Consider the following 18,809-nt stretch of genomic DNA (forward strand, 5'->3'; position numbering starts at 1 on the left):
CACAGTCCAAAGAACAAAGCCTCACACCCCAGCCTGAGTAGGCAACAACTGTTTCACAAGTAAGGACACCCCAGGCAGAGCTGGGCATAGACCCACCCACAGGCCCAAGTTTCAGTCACTTTGCCTTTCAGAGGGAATGGCCCAAACTACCTGCTTGTGTACTCCCTGCTAACACTGCATTGAGTGTTCTCTGGTGGCAAGAGCTCATACCTGCTGCTGCCTCTGCACTCCCATTCATTGTCCTGTAGCTTGATGGGCAGAATGTCATCCTTTTAAATCAGGAAATTCCCAGGTTTGCTCCCTGCCTGAGACCTAACACAAGGGCACACCCTAAGGCCATGTCTTCATGGGGATGTTACAGCAGTGTAGTTTGCTCACTTGAAATGCAGCAATGTAATCATAGTGAATTGAAGTGCATCTGCACCCCTTTGCTACAGTTCTTTTCCTTGCAGCCATACAACTTTGCATCAGCTCAAATTCACAGCATGGCATTCTAGGCACGGATCCCACGGTGTAATATTCCACCACTTTGCCGTTCGCCCCCTCTCCAATTTAGCAACATCCTTCTGCAACTGTGGGCACCACAACTGGACACAGGATTCGAGCAGCGGCTGCACCAGTGCCAAATAGAGAGGTAATAGAACCTCCCTTCTCCTACCTGCAATTCTCATTTATGCATCCATGCATTATGAGATGCCTACCAGAAACTCCAGGAATTTTGGGAGTGGGAGGGGTCAAATGAAAACACCCATGGTTCCTCTCCTGACATCTGTTCATTTTGCCAGTGCTTTTTCTGATCTGGTGATGGCCAGCACAGACGTCCTATTGCTGAGCGCCAGGATCAGGACAGGCAGTAGTGCAAAGAAACACAAGGGAGTAAGGTAATATCTGCTATGGGACCATCCCCATGTCTCTCTAATATACTGGGACCAGGAGGGCTACAGCCCTGCAGACGACTAGACAAAGGGAACATTAGCCTATTCAGTCTGAGCTCCTGTCTCTCACAGCCCAGGGTCACCCTCTACTGGGCCCAGCAACCTGTGGTTGGCTCTTCCGGAAAGGTCTCCAGCCTCGATTTGAAGACTACACTTGGCTGGGCTCTCTCTAGCCTCTCCTCTCACTCCCCAGAGCCAGGGGGAGGAGCCAGGGAGAGAACCCAGGACACACCTGATTCTAGCACCAGTTCCTACATAGTTGTGGGCACAGTAATAAGGTGAACGGACTCCCCCTCTAGGGGCTGATCCTCCCAGAGGAGAACAGGAATTTGCTTGGCACTTAGAACAGGACCTCCCCAGGAATGCAGCCACCTCTCTGCTCCCCCTTGGAGAGAGAGGATGGGGCACCAGCCCAGCTGGGGGACAGGGAGGCAGGTGCTGTGGAGGAGAATGCACTTGCACCAGGGGATTGGGAAGAGACTGGAGCTGCAGTAAAGTGTGGGGACTGCTAGATGGAAGGGAGTTTGAAGCTAGTCCCAAGATTAAGGTGGGGTTGCAGGCATGGGAACTGGGTATTGATAAGCCTCCCACATCTGGGGAGGTACAAAGGGGACTCAGCCCAGGGTGCAGGGGATGGGGGTAATCTCAGTGGGGGACAGTCTGCAGGGGTAGGGGGACAAACTACCAGCCTACGTCAATGTGTGAAGGGGTGGGATCTCACCTGGCGGGGAGGGGACTGCCATAACCCAGGCCAAAGCGGGAGGAGGTGGAGGGGGAAGGTTGGGGGATGTAGTCCAGGCCAATGGGGCTGGTGTTTGGGAGCTGCCAAGGATCCCACAGCTCATTCCAAACACCCTGACAAAGCTCTCCCCTGCCACATTGAATCAGTAGCAAAGCTGGGGATAGAACCCAGGAGTCCTGGCTCCCAGCCCTCTAGACCCCACTCCCCTCCCAGAGCTGCCAGGAGTCCTAGCCAGTTCTGTTGCCCTTCTCCAATATGAACAACCCCCTTGTAAATTTCATCCTAAACACGGACGGACTCTAGTGAAATCAGAACTTTATTGAGTCAATACAAAAAATCAAACAAATGCGTTAAAAGTCACAGCATCCCAGCTCTCAAGGCGGCCACAAGCCAGACAGCGTTTAACCCTTCGTCCCCGTTTCTCCCACCCCAAGATAGCTTAAAGCATCCCTGCCCTGAAGGGATGCCAGGACCCACCCCCCACATGGAAACAACCCATTCCCAACAGGACAGATCAGTGTGAAAAAGCGCTGTGGAAATTCCTGCCTCTTAGGAACCTTAGGACTACACTGCACAGGGGTGGGGTGATGGAGCCCTGGGGTTTATCAACAAGAAAAGAATGGAGATTGAATCCGCTAAATAGCCAGGGAGAGAAAGGACAGTGAGGCAGAGGGAAAAAGAACCCAGAAGTCCTGGCTCTCAGCACTTCCCTGCTCTAATGATTAGACCCCACTCCCTTCCCAAGAGTCCTGGCTCCCAGTCTCACTTGGAGGGGGACATGCAAATGGCATGAAGGACTGAGAACATACAGCGCCTGGGAAATTCATTTTTTAAGAGAGTGCTTAAAAGCCCCATATCTCACAGATTCCCTGCCCCCATCCAGGGGGAGGGGGGGGGGAAATTGAGGCAGCTGGGTGTGTGTGGGGGATTCTTATAGGTGAAACCACAGGACCATCTTCCAGTGGCAGATACAGTTAAGCCCAGGATAGACATGCCCAGTGACACTGAGTCCTTTCATACGGAGGGACTCCTTTTCCCACCCTAATTACATCCCCCTTCTTCAGATTCATCCTAAACCAATCATCAGATCCGAGTGAATTTCACATGCAGTGACGAGGGGGCAGAGGGAGAAGCTGCTTGTGAGATTCGTTGTGGGCCCCCACCTCAGGATCTGAGAGAGCAGTGCTGGGGGCAGCAAAAAGGGGGACACCAAACCAGGGCTGGGGTGGAACCAAATATCCTGCTTCTAAGAAAAATGGAGCCCAACCCCCCCCACCAAGAACCAGGGTTGCTGGGTGGGGGCAGAGCTAAGGGCACCACTTAAAAAAAATCTTACCCAACACCAGAGAGCCCCGTGATCTGACAGACTGACAACACCGAGGCCTGGAATGGAACTGAATGTCCTAGACGAAGTCTGGATGACACCCATAACACCAATGTAAGTGCTAGCCCTACGCGCTCTGGGAAAGACACTCCCTGATTCCTTGAGGCTGAGGAGGGAGAAATCGAGCCACGATGAAAGGGGGAGGGAGGTTTCACAAGCTGGGGTGGCTGTTTTGTCCCCATTTCCCATCTCTGGAGACACCTGCAGCTAATCACTGGGTTGGCTCAGTCACGTGCTGTCTGTTGGGGAAGGTGCCACAGAGAGGGATGACACAGTGGGGAGGGACGAGGCGATCTGGGCTCTGAAAATCAGGGGTTCAAGCCCAACCCAGGCACAATAAAAAACCACGTGGAGGTAAAATGCTTTTCTCTCTTTTTTTAATAAATTTAAGAACCACCCCCTCCCCCCCGAATGCAGCAACTAAAACAAACTAAAAGGAAACGGGGCTACGAGTCATAATCTTCCTCTTCCTCATCCTGCGCTGGGGCGGGGGGTGCTGGCGCAGAGGGCATCATGGCAGGCAGGGCCGGGGGCACGGAGACAGGCATGGCCATGGTGGACTGTGGGGGGCAGGTGAAGTGCAAATATGGTGCCGGAGAGCTGAAGCCAGGGAGGGGAGAAGGAAGAAGGTTATTGTGGGGGAGGGGAGATCATCTACCCCATATTCCTCACCTCAACCCTTGGCCCAATCAGATCCATGCGCCCTTCCAGTATCCCCACTCTGGATTAGACCCATAGTCCCATCCAGCCTGGTAGCCATCCCTCCATCGGTGTAATAGGCCCATCCAGCCTGGTATACCCCCACCCCTGTAACACAGTCCCCCAGGGATCAGGCTCCATCTGGATCATACTTACTGCTATTAGGTTTCTAGTTATCACTACCCTTAAATAGCTAATGCTCTGCTCTAACCACTAGATCCCACTCCCATCCCTGATTCAGGGATGGGACCCAGAAGTCTTGCCACCACAGCCCAAGATCTAAGCACTAGGCAGCACTGCCCAGGACATCAGCACTACTGAGCATGGCAGGCCCTCTGGATCCTGACTGGACAAGCCCCGATTCGTACCTGGGGAAGTGGGTGATGGGGCGGCTGGGGGGCGTGGACTGGGATGTCTCCTCCTCCCCATCAGTCTCGCTGTCCTCAGACTCCTCCTGTGGGGGGAGGGTAAGCAGAGGGCTCAACATGGAGACGGCACCACCTGAGGGACACAGTGACTGATGCTCCCCAGAGCTGGCCCCATTGGAAACTGAAGCAGAGAGAGGGGAAAGAGACTCACCCTGGGCCGGACTAGAAATCAAGAGTCCTGGCTCTCAGCACCGCTCCCTGCTGTAACCACCAGATGCCTACAGCCCTCCTGGGATACTCAGCCCATAGATCATACAGGGAGGCAGCCAGGAGGGGCAACCTCCTAAGACAAGGGGAGGGGATGGCATTCCAGATCCTTCACCATCTGTGCCACATGGGGGACTACCCCCCTCACTCAGCACCCCATGCACCTCAGCAAGGCTCAGCCAGGAGGGGGCACTGCTGCATGCAGAACAGAGCCTGCGGGCTGGGAGACACCTCCTGCCAGATTCACCTCCTGCTCGGAGTCCGTGCCTGACTGCTTCGGGTCCTTTCCTTTGCTGCCAGTGCCGCCGTTCTTCCGCCCACTGCCCGGCTTCCGGCCCCTGCATCCGGAGAGAGACCAAGGAGTCATTGGGGCACTGCCAATGGATGGGGGCACCAGCAGACATTGGTGCAGAAGGAATCTCTTGACCACACTCAAGGGTCACCCACCCAGTCCCCTGACTCCATACCAGAGCTGCCTGGCCACACACCCCCCCCCCAATGACCTTCAGCAATGCTTTGGGGTTCCGCCTCTCAAACTCCCAACCCAGCCCCAGCACCCCCCACTGGGACAGTCACCTATGACATGTCCCAATCTCCCATGGGATGCAACAGGGAAGAGATATTTAGGGATCGCTTTGCCACATCGCTGGAGTGTAGAAATCTCTGGTGTGGGGCATGGTGGCTGGGTAACAGCACACAGCAACACGGCATAGGTTCGGGGTAGGAAGCAAAGAGAAGCCCCACACCAACTTCTGATGGCAGAGTGGGGATTTTGGGAGGCAGAATGGAATTAGAAGAATGGGAATTGAGCTACGACACTGGAGTTCATTCCCAGATTCTTAGTGAAGTGTGATCACATCTGTAGTGACCACCACCTGTCAGTGTCTCCCTGCAGCACAGCATCCCCTAGAGCTGTGCTGGGGCCAGCAGTGACTGAAAGGGGGCACATTCGGTACTGAGTCCCACCCGCTCCCTGCAGCACACTGGGGCATCGAGGCCAACACTGGCTGTGAGGGGAGAGTGCCCCCTACTGAGCCCCTGCCTCTTTCCCTGTAGCACAGTGCCCACGGTGGCACACTGGGGCATCGGCCAGCACTGGCTGCAAGAGAAGAGCACCCCCTACCAAGCCCTTGCCCCTCTCTCTGTAGGACAGCGCCTCCTACTGCCCACCTCCTGGAGACCTTCTCGCCCTCAGCGTGGTTATCCTCCACATCTCCCTGCATGTCAGGCACCGAGGCCACCAGATCCTTGAGGAAGTCGAACTGCTGCTCCAGCTCTATGCACTGCTTCCTGCAGGGAGCGGAGAGCAGCTCAGACTCTGGGGGAAGGGACTTCAGCACCCCCACCCCCAGAAACCCTGGGGACCTCACCCCCAGCCCCACTGGCTTTCTGAGGGCTACTAGAGACCCCCATGGTGTATCCATCCCAGCTGGGGATGCAGGGTTTAAAGCCCCCTTTTCCCCTCCATAACACTAATCACCATTACCTCCATGAGCCACAGCCCTGCTCGGGATTAGTGCTTGACTCCTGCCTTCCCCCCCAGTTGAAAAGGGGGAAAACTGAGGCACAGAGGAGGGGAAGGGACTGTCCAGAAGTGCCACAGTGAATTGGTGGCAAAGCAGGGAACAGAACCTAGGCGTCCTGGCTCCCAGCCCTCTGCTCCAAGAAAAGTGAGAGAGGTCTGCCTGTGGAGTAGATCTGGCATTTCCTTGCTCCAGTACTGCAGGGGTTAGGTCAAAAAGTCCCCAGCTGGGCAGAAGAGGGGGGAGTGCAGGTAGAAGTAGGGTACTTACAGGTGGGAGGTGGTCATGGTCTTGGCATTTCTGGACTGTGTCACCTGACAGGCCTTCCTGAGGAGCGACTCCAGGAAGAGCTCCAGCGCCCGGGCTAGGGCAAGCCAAGGGTTAAGGGAACTCAGCGCTGGGATCAGAACAGAACACCGCCTGTACTAGGCCAGGGGCGGCAAACTTTTTGGCCTAAGGGCCACATTGGGTTTTGTAAATTGTATGGAGGGATGCTTAGGGGAGGGGGTTATGGCCCCCACCTCCTATCTGCCCGCCCCCCAGGACTCCTGCCCCATCCAACCCCCCTGTTCCCTGACAGCCCCCCCGGGTCCCCTGCCCCATCCAAACACCCCCGCTCCCTGTCCCCTTACCACCCCCGGACTCCCACTGCCCCATGCAACCCCTCCCTGTCCCCTGACCACCCCCAGACCCTTGCCACCCCATCCAATCTCCCCTCCTTTCTGACTGCCCCCTGGGAACTCCTGCCCCCCCCGACTCCCCCGACCCCTTTCCACACCCCTGCAGCCTGACCACAACCCCGAACTCCCCTGTCCTCTATCCAACCCCCACTTCCCCTTTACCATGCTGCCTGGAGCACCAGTGGCTGGCAGTGCTGGAGCCGGGCCACACCGCCGCCGCCAACACGCAGCACAGAGCACTGGGTCAGGCTGGGCTCTGCAGCTGCCCTGCCCCAGGAGCTCACAGCCCCGCGGCCCAGAGCGAGCGAGCCGAGGCTGCGGGGGAGGGAGAACAGCGGGGGAGGGGCCGGGGCTAGCCTCCAGGGCCAGGAGCTCGGGAGCCTGGCAGGATGGTCCCACAGGCCAGATGTGGCCCATGGGCCGTAGTTTGCCCACCTCTGTACTAGGATCGTAGTTCATGCAGATAGAACCCAAGAGTCCTGGCTCCCATCCAGCCCACATCCTGCTCTGACCCACTAGCCCTCCTTCCCTCCCAGAGGTGGGGATCGAACCACGAGACCTGGCTCCCAGTCCCTCTCATCCCCCCAGTTTAAGACCACTCCAGCCCAGAGCTCGGACAGAACCCAGGAGTTCTGACTCCCATCTTCCTCCTGCCACTTGAACCATTAGATCAGCTGCCTCTGATTCTCTGTCTAACCTGTTGTTGTAATTAGCCACCAGCCAGGGCAACGAAACCTATAGGATGATGAACCAAACCTGTCTGGGAAGGAGATCTCCCAGGATTGGCTGGACCACAAGGTGGCAATTGGGGTTTCAGGAGTGGGAGCTGGGCATCACAGCCCTCCCAAGGATACATATAATGACAGGGACGGCAGCGGCCACCTTCCCAATCTCCTCATCCGTCTGCATGATCTTCTTGATCCGGGCCTGGAGGGGAGACGAGAGGAAATAGTTAATATCAGGGGTGGGGCCCCACTCTCCTATCAACATTTAGTGCCAGGAACATGGCTGTGTGGACTTGAGAGGGGAAAGGCACCATAACTCATTCCCCATTCCCCTGAACCAGCCAGTCTGCTGCCCTAACAGCAAAAAGCCCCAGATCCCATTCCATGCCCCCTGGGACCAGCCAGTCCCTAACCTAGGGCTGGATTTGTACTCCCAGGCCCTCTGCTCTAACCACTAGACCCCACTCCTCTCAAGTGACTTTAGATCCCTGGACACAGGTGCCATGCACCTCTCCAATTCCTGCATTACACTCCTCCGGGTCATCCTTCCCTGAGAACAACCATTGCATGCTCCGCCCCCAGGGAGGTGGTTGACACAAGAGCAGAGCCTCCATGGGTCGCTGGCTTCTCAGCCTCTTTGGTGACCCCTGGACTCATCCCACGGCCGGTTGTCAGGCAGAGGCCAAGGCTGAGAACCATCAACTTGTTCCATGCCTGCCCAAACCCCATGGGACATCACCTCTACCCAATGGCACTGGTAGCCTCACACCAGAGCTATTCCTTGCTCCTATTATGGCTCTGTGTTCCCTCCTTGTGCCCTGTGGCTTAGCAATGCAGCAGGGCCTCCTGTTTCCCCTCACAAGATCAGGTCCAGATTCGCGATCCACCCCTCCAGCTGCAGATCCACCCCTCCACGCTTGACTGGGGCGTGTCAAAACCAGAGGATGTTTGTGTCCATGTCACAGGGCAATAATATCCCCTACACCCAGCTGAGGGGGCAAACCACAAGGTGTCAGCTGTCACAACCCAGGAGTAAACAGTGAGGACCAAAGCTGAGCACAAGCCATTGAAAATGACTCTGAGCTGAGATTGGGAGTTTCCCTGTTGCGCTGGGCACTGTCCAGACCCCAACCCGAGATTAGGGGACCCCCATTGTGCTAGGTACTGTACAGATCCCAGTCTGAGAATGGGGAGCTCCATTGTGCCAGGTACTACATGGACCCTGACTGGGGGCCCCCATTGTACCGGGCACTGCATGGACCCTGACCCAAGTTTAGGGCCCTTGTTGCATCAAGCGCTTCACAGACACAGAGTGAGGCAGTCACTGCCCTACAGAGTTCACAGTCTAAACAGAGGAAGTTTTATCCTCAGATTACAGATGGAGGAACTGAGGCACCAAGAGACATGTCTTCCCCAAAGTCACAGAGGGAATATATGGCACAGCCAGGCACTGAACACAGATCTCCAGTCCCATCCCGGAGCCTTAACCACAAAGTCTGAACCGTAGCTTTGGGAACTGAAGGGGGATGGGGGCTAGATTCAGTGCTGCCAACTCTCATGATCTTACCGTCAATTTCACAGTATAAATCCCCAACTTGTTGACTGAAGAGATGCAGGGAGAATCACAGCTTTTATTTAAAGCTTGACATCTTGACCCTTAAAAGCTCCTCCCCAGAGCAAAAAGCAAATAAAATACCCACCCTCCACTGATTTTTTTTTAAATCATGTTTTTTAAGGGCCTGATCCCAGATTTTTAATCATTTGAGGATGGTAAAGCAAATTTCAGTCATTTGGTGGGGCGGGGGGGAAAGAGATGGGGAAGGTTCCCCATTTGGCATCAGGAAAGGAGGAAATGAAACTGACAGGGAAGAGAATGTGAAACTGACCAGGCTGCTTTCAGCTCCCATCCTGCCCCAATGCTGAAGATGTGACCAAGATAGAAAAGCAGTGCTTTGTGGTGTGAGTAGGCCCCACTGAATCCCAGGGAAAAAGGAGGCCTATAAACAGTAAATCTATCCATTTCTTCCACAGTAGCAGTCCCCTCCTGCCATTTCAATAAGAACCTTTTCCACTTTTGACTGAGGTCCTCCACCCTACAGTAGACTCCCTGGGGAGGCGAGTCCAGAATGACCCCTTTTTATGGAAGAGGGAGCAGAGGGAAGTGTCTCTTCCACCCTTACTAGGACAGCACAGATGACAGTCCTTGGGTTAGAACCCAGGAGTCCTGGCTCCTGTGCAACCTGCCATCCCTCCCACCCCTCTGGCCACATTGTAACCCACTAGATCCTACTCCCCACCCAGAACCAGGGATAGAACCCAGGAATCCTAAGGCAGACCACAGTTTCACTGGACAGGATAATCTGAACTGCACACATTCCCCCGTTGGCCCACCAGAGATGGTGTCCCAAAGGATAGGCATGGAGAAGTCATCATCCTTTGGAGGAGGGGGAAAGAGAGCCTCTGGGTGAGGGAGGATGTTCATTATGGTTAGAGGGTGTTCATGAAGAGCCAGACTCCTATATGGGTTGGGGGCACTGACCAGAGAGGTCATGGGAAGGGGTTCTCAGAGGATCCCTGAAGAGGTGGGAGATCAACATAACGAGGCCAGATCATAAGGGGAAGGGCCTTCAGAGCGAAGGGGCATCCTTGTGGGGATTAGCAGTGGGTGGTATGGGGAGGAATCCCTATATGGGGCTGCGGGAATCCATGTAGGGGGAAGAGGGTAGCAGGAACATCCTTATGGGACAGCAGGGGCGTCCTATATAGGAGGCACACACTATAGGGAGAAGTGGCAAGTCCAAGTATGTCTCTGAGGTGCACAGGGGACCCTATAAAAGAGGAGGCAGCAGGAGCATCCCTATGGGGGCACTCTGGAGGAAGGAGACAATGTTGGACTGGGGCTAGTAAAGGGAAGAAGAGGAAAACTGGGCCTGGGGGATAGGTCCAGGCTTTGGGAAAAAGAGGCTGGTGGGCTGGACTTGCTGGGAAAGGAGGGGCTAGGCCAGACCTGGTGTGGGGTAGGATGTGGGGTTCACAGGGACTCAGGCTGACCCAGGGGTGTGGGGAGAGCGGCTTATGAGGTGTTGGGGGCTAGGCTGGACCCGGAAGGATTGGAACAGCTGAGGGGAGGGCACTAGGCTGAGGCCAGACTCAGGGTGGGGTTAGGGGGGCGGGGGGTGCTAGGCTAGGCCCAGGGTGGTTGAGGTATCGTGGGGCTAGGCCAGCTGGAGGGGTTAAGGGGTGTCTGTAGGAGGCCTAGGGGTTTGGGCTTAGGGGGTGCAGGGGGGCGGTGGTGCTAGGCCAGCCTAGAGGGACAGGGTTAAGGGATGCCCATGGGGGGGGTTAGGCCAGCCTGGGAGGACAGGGTTAAGGGATGCCAGGGAGCACTAGGCTGGCCAGGGGCATGAGGCTGAGGAGTGCCCACAAGTGGGCTAGACCGGCCCAGGGGTGCCTGTGGGGTGCAACGCTGGAGCAGGGAGGTTGGGTTAGGGGTGCCAGAGGGCACTAGGCCAGCCCAGGGAGAGGAGGTTAAGGAGGACCTTTGAGTGGGTTAGGCCTGCCAGGGCGGGAGGGGGGTCAGGTTGGGGGTGCCAGGGAGCTACATCAGCCTGGGGGGGGGTCAAGGTGCTGGGGAGCTAGGGCTGCCTAGGGGAGGGGGTACCGGGGGACGCTGGGCTGGCCCAGAGGGGATCTGGTTGGGGGTGCCGGGGGGCACTGGGCCGGCCCAGAGGGGATCTGGTTGGGGGTGCCGGGGGGCACTGGGCCGGCCCAGAGGGGATCTGGTTGGGGGTGCCGGGGGGCACTGGGCCGGCCCAGAGGGGATCTGGTTGGGGGTGCCGGGGGGCACTGGGCCGGCCCAGGGGGGTCGGTTGGGGGTGCCGGGGGGCGCTGGGCCGGCCCGGGGGGGTCGGCTGGGGGGGATCAGGCTCGGGGTGCCGGGGGACCCTGGGCCGGCCCGGGAGGGGTATCGGGTTGGGGTGCCGGGGGACCCTGAGCCGGCCCGGCGGGGTATCGGGTCGGGGATGCCGGGACGCTAGGCCGGCCTGGGGGGGTCGGGTTGGGGGTGCGGGGGACCCTGGGCCGGCCCGGGGAGGTACCGGGTCGGGAATGCCGGGACGCTAGGCCGGCCAGGGTTGGGGGTGCCGGGTGACCCTGGGCTGGCCCGGGGGGGTATCGGGTCGGGGATGCCGGGACGCTAGGCAGGCCCGGGAGGGGGTCGGGTTGAGTGTGCCGGGGGGCGCTGGGCCAGCCCGGGGGGTATCGGGTTGGGGTGCCGGGGGACCCTGGGCAGGCCCGGGGGGTATCGGGTTGGGGTACCGGGGGGCGCTGGGCCGGCCCGGGGGGTATCGGGTTGGGGTGCATGGGGACCCTGGGCCGGCCCGGGGGGTATCGGGTTGGGGTGCATGGGGACCCTGGGCCGGCCCGGGGGGTCGGTTGGGGTGCCGGGGGGCGCTGGGCCAGCCCGGGGGGTATCGGGTTGGGGTGCTGGGGGGCGCTGGGCCGGCCCGGGGGGTATCGGGTTGGGGTGCCGGGGGGCGCTGGGCCGGCCCGGGGGGTATCGGGTTGGGGTGCCGGGGGGCGCTGGGCCGGCCCGGGGGGTATCGGGTTGGGGTGCATGGGGACCCTGGGCCGGCCCGGGGGGTCGGTTGGGGTGCCGGGGGGCGCTGGGCCAGCCCGGGGGGTATCGGGTTGGGGTGCCGGGGGGCGCTGGGCCGGCCCGGGGGTATCGGGTTGGGGTGCCGGGGGACCCTGGGCCGGCCCGGGGGGTCGGGTTGGGGATGCCGGGGAGCTAGGCCGGCCCGGGGGGTCAGGCCCGCACTCACCGGCGGGAAGCGCGCGTTGTATTTCTTTTTCTTGCTTGGCATCGCGGGGCTCGGGCTCAGGCTCAGGCTCCAGCAGCGACCCCAGCCCGCCGCGCAGTGCTCTGTCCCGCCGGCTCCCGGCGTCGCCCGCCGCCACACCGGCCGCCTGGGTCCTAGCGCCTAGCGCCACCGGAACAGGCCAGCGCCGGGCTGACTCCATCCATTGCCTTTTCCCCGGACTCCTCCCTTTTCCAGCCCCCTCCTCCACGCTGGGCGCCCCCCGCCTGTGACCCTCCTTCGTCCCCGATCTCCCCCTCCCACCGCATTTCTCCGTTCTCCCAGCATAGGGTCCTCCAATGCCACCTCCAGGGTCCCCCAGCTGTATCAGGGTCCCCATCTCCGCAGTTCCAGGACCTAGGGGCCCACAACTCTGCTCTCTCTACCACCCACCAGGACTTGTGTCCTCCATCTGCTATTCTGCCTCCCCTCTCTTCTCCCTCTTCCAGCCCCCTAGAGAAGGCAGCTCTTCCAGCTCCTCCTCCATGCCAGAGGGTCCTGGGGTCCCCCATCACCAGGCTATGAAGGCCCTCCAAGAGCCACCCAGTTCCTGAGACATGGGCTCCCTGAGATTGCTTGCTCCCCAGCAACTCCTCATCCCTGGAAGATGGAGGATTGGTGGTGTCCCAGGTTGGCCCCCACCACCAGAGGTCTATGAAGTCCCTGTGCCCATCCCACCCCACTATGGAGGGTCTCAGGCAAGCCCCCTTTCCTTGAGCAGGTAGATTGCTATCCATGGGTCTGAGGTTCTCCTTACACCGTGGAGCACTAAGGATGGCAGAGGGACTGTGCTTTTGCACTGATGTACATAAGAATGGCCACACTGGGTCAGACCAAAGGTATCTTGACTTCCAAGCGTGGCCAATGCCAGGTGCCCCAGAGGGAATGTCCTTGGCTCTTTCCCCCTCTCTCAGCCACGTGCCCTACCGCGCTACATCTGATGCTGGGGAAGGGAGCCCTGTATAAACAGCCCGTGTCCCATCCTAGAGAGGCTGCACCGGGTGAGGAGTCCCTGTATAATGGCCCCAGCGGGGGGTTAACACCCATTACTCCCGCAGAACACTGCCCAGGGTCAGGCTATGGGCCTGCCACTGGCTTGGGACCTCTGCGATGCCTTGCTCGCCTTTCCGCCATGGGCCACCTCAAACCCAGCTGCAGCCCGGCCCCACGGGCCTGCGCACGCACAGGGATCACGGAGCGCGCTGGAGTCACAGTCACCAACTGCTGGGCGCAGGGGATGGGGCTCAGGCTGCAGCGGATTGGTTGCTTTAGCCCCACCCCCTGCCCTCGAGAATCCTCTTCCGCACGCTAGCCCCGCCCCCTCCCTGGTTAGCCCCCCTCCCACTTCACTCTACCACATCCGGGTCTTTCATTTCCTCCCTCCGGGTTCCGCATTTCCCTGTCCGGGATGGGCTGAGGCCCCGCCCCCGTGGCCGTTAGCCCCGCGTGAGACGGAGCGGGGGGGGGCTGTAGTGTGGGGGCTCTCGGGAGCTGAGTGCGGGAAGGGGCCGGTGAGGCTTAGCCCTGGCGGGCGCTTGCGAAACAGGCTCGGGAGGGGCCCAGCGGCCCTGCGTGGGGAGGAGGGGGCCTGGCGGGCGCGCGGGGCGGGGGGTGTCCCCTGCCGCCGTGTGCAGCCCTGGAGGGGCCCGCGGGCTTTGCTCCGCGCTCGCTCAGGGCGAGAGAGGGACTGGTTCTCTTCCCGGCCTTTGGGGCGGAGGGGCTCTGTGGGTTAGATTGAGGAGGCAGGACTCCTGGGTTCTCTTCCCGGCCTTTGGGGTGGAGGGGCTCTGTGGGTTAGACTGGGGGGGCAGGACTCCTGGGTTCTCTTCCCGGCCTTTGGGGCGGAGGGGCTCTGTGGGTTAGATTAGGGGGGCAGGACTCCTGGGTTCTCTTCCCGGCCTTTGGGGCGGAGGGGGCTCTGTGGGTTAGATTGGGGGGGCAGGACTCCTGGGTTCTCTTCCCGGCCTTTGGGGCGGAGGGGCTCTGTGGGTTAGATTGGGGGGGCAGGACTCCTGGGTTCTCTTCCCGGCCTTTGGGGCGGAGGGGCTCTGTGGGTTAGATTGGGGGGGCAGGACTCCTGGGTTCTCTTCCCGGCCTTTGGGGCGGAGGGGGCTCTGTGGGTTAGATTGGGGAGGCAGGACTCCTGGGTTCTCTTCCCGGCCTTTGGGGCGGAGGGGCTCTGAGGGTTAGATTGGGGAGGCAGGACTCCTGGGTTCTCTTCCCGGCCTTTGGGGCGGAGGGGCTCTGAGGGTTAGATTGGGGAGGCAGGACTCCTGGGTTCTCTTCCCGGCCTTTGGGGCGGAGGGGCTCTGAGGGTTAGATTGGGGGGGCAGGACTCCTGGGTTCTCTTCCCGGCCTTTGGGGCGGAGGGGGCTCTGTGGGTTAGATTGGGGGGGCAGGACTCCTGGATTCTCTTCCCGGCCCTTGGGGCGGAGGGGGCTCTGTGGGTTAGATTGGGGAGGCAGGACTCCTGGGTTCTCTTCCCGGCCTTTGGGGCGGAGGGGCTCTGTGGGTTAGACTGGGGGGGCAGGACTCCTGGGTTCTCTTCCCGGCCTTTGGGGCGGAGGGGCTCTGTGGGTTAGATTAGGGGGGCAGGACTCCTGGGTTCTCTTCCCGGCCTTTGGGGCGGAGGGGGCTCTGTGGGTTAGATTGGGGAGGCAGGACTCCTGGGTTCTCTTCCCGGCCTTTGGGGCGGAGGGGGCTCTGTGGGTTAGATTGGGGGGGCAGGACTCCTGGGTTCTCTTCCCGGCCTTTGGGGCGGAGGGGCTCTGTGGGTTAGATTGGGGAGGCAGGACTCCTGGGTTCTCTTCCCGGCCTTTGGGGCGGAGGGGCTCTGTGGGTTAGACTGGGGGGGCAGGACTCCTGGGTTCTCTTCCCGGCCTTTGGGGCGGAGGGGCTCTGTGGGTTAGATTGGGGAGGCAGGACTCCTGGGTTCTCTTCCCGGCCTTTGGGGCGGAGGGGGCTCTGTGGGTTAGATTGGGGAGGCAGGACTCCTGGGTTCTCTTCCCGGCCTTTGGGGCGGAGGGGGCTCTGTGGGTTAGACTGGGGGGGCAGGACTCCTGGGTTCTCTTCCCGGCCTTTGGGGCCGAGGGGGCTCTATGGGTTAGATTGGGGAGGCAGGACTCCTGGGTTCTCTTCCCGGCCTTTGGGGTGGAGGGGCTCTGTGGGTTAGACTGGGGGGGCAGGACTCCTGGGTTCTCTTCCCGGCCTTTGGGGCGGAGGGGCTCTGTGGGTTAGACTGGGGGGGCAGGATTCCTGGGTTCTCTTCCCGGCCTTTGGGGCGGAGGGGGCTCTGTGGGTTAGACTGGGGGGCAGGACTCCTGGGTTCTCTTCCTGGCTTTTGGGGGGAGTGGGCTCTGTTGGATTAGAATGGGGGGAGGAGATCAGGACTCCTGGGTTCTCTTCCAAGCTCTGCTTCAGAGCTGCTGGGTGGGTGAATCCCTTCCCCTTTCAGCATTTCAGTTTCTCCCATCTGTAATAAAGAGGTTAATCATACTAACTCCCACTGTCTCTCCTGAGGGGAGAAGAGTCATAATCCTCAAGTTGACACTGTGCTATGACAATCTAGGGATCTTCAGGGTGGGGGAGAATCACTAAGTGGTGTGGGCCAAGCCAATTCAAGCGCTCTTGGCCTGACAAAGGAACGGATGTTGCTGACCTCAGTACATGAAGTGTTTGTGTGATGCCCCCTGCCTTTCCCACTGTGCTGTGTGGGGAAGGGTCCCAGTGGGGAAGTGGCTGAGTGCAGCCAATCTAGGACAAGTTTAAAAGACACAGTGGGGGACCTGGAGCTTATACTCTGTTGGCATGGTAGTGTCTCTAACTGGGCTGTACAGATCATTTAGTGTGCTCTGCTCTCTGTCCTCCATGGTGAGCCATGATTTTTCTTTAATAGGAAAGTTGAAGCAGCATCTTTGTGGAGTATGGACAGCAGACAGCCTGCCAAGCACTGCCACACAGATCCTCAGTTGGGTTTCCAGGTGGTCTTTACATTAGTGTTACTCGTTCCAAGCCCTTGATTGCTCGTCCTGCATTTGGATACCCATCCTGCATTGTGTTCACTTTCCCAGCAGCCCACGAACAGCAGGTAAATTATTCTGGTTCATGGATGGGAACTAATGGGATGCCTCAGTCAAGAGTGGGCAAGGACCCTCTGGGATGTGCTATAGGGGACAGTCTTGCTGTGCGGGGATGGGAGCTAATGGGGGTCTCTATCCATGGTGTGAAGAACCCTGGAGGAGATGGGGGGTACTAATGGTAGTGGGGAATCTCTGTTGATACTGAGCAGGGTCCTGGGGGATGAACTCTAGGGGTTGATTCTGTCCTGGGTCCTGCTGTGGAGATTGGGCTAGATGGTACATCATCATGTTGCTTCCAATCTCCCTGACCCTTCCGTCCTAGGTTCCACCCTTCCACAGGCCAGTGAGCGATGTCAGACCAGGATGATGGTGACATGGGGAAGGGAGGGGCCTTCTCGGCCGAGCACCTGGCCGCTGAGTCCATGGCAGCCGACATGGACCCCTGGGTGGTGTTTGATGCACGAAAGACCCCACGGGCCGAGTTCGAGGAGTGGCTGCAGACCTACCAGCCCTCGCGGGTGTCTCGTTTTGGGGACCCCGAGCGCCACACTGAGCCTGTGGGCTGGATTGCCATCTACGGTCCAAACTACTGTCCAGAGTCAGGTGATGTGGTGGGGCTGCAGGAGGCCTGGGAGCGGCTCCAGATCAGTGGGCGCCATGTCACCTTCGACACCATCCGCGAGCTGGCACTCAACCACTGCGTCCTCACTGGCAAGTGGCTGATGCACCTGGACACCGGCTTCAAGGTGGACCACGCCTGGAGTGGCATCGCCCGCTCTGTGTTGGAGGGGCACTTTGGGGTGGCCAAAGTCAGCCCCTGCTACCCCAACTCGGACCGTAAGCATGTCATCTGCATCTACACAGATGATTTCACCGATGAGGAGAAGGTGATGGATGCGGACGCTGCCATCCGGGGCACTGGCGTCAAGTGTCTGCTCTCCTACAAGCCCGATGTCTACACCTACCTAGGCATCTACCGGGACAATCGCTGGCATCTCTGCCCCACCATCTACGAGAGTAAGTTTGACCTAGAGTGCATCCCCCGCCGCTCCCGTATCATCAACAAAGTCAGCAACACTGAGGTGACTTAGACTGGACCCCGCTCCCCAGCTGGCAGTTCCTTTTTTCCCTTCTCCAACATGGGCAGCTGACACCAATGCCTTCCAACTGTGCTCTGAAATGAATTACATTTTGATTGATCTGTTTGGTGTGGCCTGCGCTTAATCTACATAGAACCTAGAGTGGATTGGAGGCCCCACACAGACTTCAAATCCCAGCATGCAATGCTCCATGCTGCTGTAACAGTCTCCCTCTTTCAAAGAACAGGTGCTCTGCTAGTAACTGCTGCTAGCTGAGATCCTGCAGTCGGCGGGGAGGAGCATTGGCTGCTGGGAGATGTAGTCTCTGCTGGTCACACCTCTGTTAAAGATGACAGAGGACTATCTTGCAGAATTCTCAGCCACGTTTGGCACACTCACGCATGATGCAGCACTGGCCATGCCACTCGCTGCCTCTATATTAATGAGATTCTCCCTTTTTCCCTGGAAAGCCACCTCTGCTCATCTGGGCTGCAGTCACTTTGCTAGAAGACTCAGGAGGTTCTTGCAACGAGCTGGAACTGTATCTTTAAATTCCCAAAGCTCATGGGGTTTGCTGGTGTCACTCTGCATGCTTAGTAACTCCTTCATGGTCTGTGTGCTTCCATATAGCCGAGGGCTAGGGCTGTGGGTTCAACTCACTACTACCACCTTCCAGTGCTGCTGGTGTGTTGAAAGTGCCACAGCTCCCAGCAGCCTATCCTTTAGGAAAGCCTTTTCCCTGAGACACAGAGCTCACTTAGTAGAGGAGGCAGTCCTGAGCCCCGCTCATACAGAAGCGGCTGGGTGATGTTTCCAACAGCCTTCTCAGTAACTAGTTCTCTCTAGCCATTGCAGCCCCTCATTGGTGGGGAAAAGGGTGCCACGTGAAAGAAGTCACAGGTCTGTGCAGGGCCCATTAAGGTGTCTGAGGGAGGCAGGAGCAGAGCCATGGCGCTTGGAAAACAGGAGAAAGTAGGTGTCCACTGCTGCCCTCACTAAGTACTGTAGATCCTTCACTGAGCCTGTTCCTCATACAGCTCTCAGAACATAGGATCTGTGCACACACACATCTGGCTCTTCCCGCCCTGGAAAAGGGCTGTGTGTCAAGTCCCCTGAATGGCTTAGATTGTTTAACCCCCCTTTTGGGGACATTTAACAGTCAAAGGGGGTGTAGATACAGCACTGGAGCCCCTCTGCCTGCTTTAGGAGCCATGAATGGCTGCTGTCTCCTTGCCCAGAGGCCTGCTCTGTGCAAAGGTTGTCTTTAAAATCGCCTGGGGCTTGAGCATGTTGAAGCCTGACCCTCATTGGTGGGGAAAGGAAAGCAGGGCTTCTGGGGATGACAAGGATGCTCAAGGGGTTGCTGCGGGGTTTGGATCTTTCCTGCAGGATGTTTCTCCCAGCTGTTTAACGGGTGTTTGAGGTGTAAAGAGGATTAATAAAAACAACTTCTCTCCAGTGAATGGGGT

General features: G+C 58.8%; 2 protein-coding genes across 3 annotated transcripts; one reads left to right on the top strand and one right to left on the bottom strand.

The window, feature by feature from the left end:
* Positions 1-1,975: 1,975 nt before the first annotated feature.
* On the bottom strand, positions 1,976-12,329 carry DRAP1 (DR1 associated protein 1). Of its 2 annotated transcripts, XM_050960883.1 has the most exons (7): positions 12,147-12,318; positions 7,453-7,525; positions 6,189-6,282; positions 5,566-5,685; positions 4,643-4,733; positions 4,129-4,214; positions 1,976-3,661 (listed from the first exon to the last, which is right to left on the bottom strand). In XM_050960883.1, exons 1-7 carry the CDS (start codon positions 12,186-12,188, stop codon positions 3,508-3,510), a joined length of 660 nt encoding a protein of 219 aa, XP_050816840.1. In that variant the 5' UTR covers positions 12,189-12,318; the 3' UTR covers positions 1,976-3,507. The 2 variants fall into 2 exon arrangements, with proteins under 2 accessions (XP_050816840.1, XP_050816841.1); XM_050960884.1 differs by lacking the exon at positions 5,566-5,685 and having other exon boundaries at positions 12,147-12,329.
* Positions 12,330-13,557: 1,228 nt separating this feature from the next.
* Positions 13,558-18,803, top strand: C6H11orf68 (chromosome 6 C11orf68 homolog). Its single transcript, XM_050957212.1, has 3 exons — positions 13,558-13,693; positions 16,078-16,269; positions 16,584-18,803. Exon 3 carries the CDS (start codon positions 16,612-16,614, stop codon positions 17,350-17,352), a length of 741 nt encoding a protein of 246 aa, XP_050813169.1. The 5' UTR covers positions 13,558-13,693; positions 16,078-16,269; positions 16,584-16,611; the 3' UTR covers positions 17,353-18,803.
* Positions 18,804-18,809: the final 6 nt, after the last annotated feature.

The sequence above is a fragment of the Gopherus flavomarginatus genome, chromosome 6, assembly GCF_025201925.1.
Source record: "Gopherus flavomarginatus isolate rGopFla2 chromosome 6, rGopFla2.mat.asm, whole genome shotgun sequence".
Taxonomy (NCBI): Eukaryota; Metazoa; Chordata; order Testudines; family Testudinidae; genus Gopherus; species Gopherus flavomarginatus.

What these genes read in the sequence shown, in the direction of transcription:
- DRAP1 (XM_050960883.1), bottom strand. Translation starts at nt 12,188, where the DNA reads ATGCCAAGCAAGAAAAAGAAATACAACGCGCGCTTCCCGCCG. An exon ending in ACAACGCGCGCTTCCCGCCG is followed by an intron (nt 7,526 to 12,146) that starts GTGAGTGCGGGC and finishes TCTCCCCTCCAG; the next exon opens with GCCCGGATCAAGAAGATCAT. An exon ending in ACCATGACCACCTCCCACCT is followed by an intron (nt 5,686 to 6,188) that starts GTAAGTACCCTA and finishes CGCTCCCTGCAG; the next exon opens with GAAGCAGTGCATAGAGCTGG.
- C6H11orf68 (XM_050957212.1), top strand. Translation starts at nt 16,612, where the DNA reads ATGTCAGACCAGGATGATGGTGACATGGGGAAGGGAGGGGCCTTCTCG.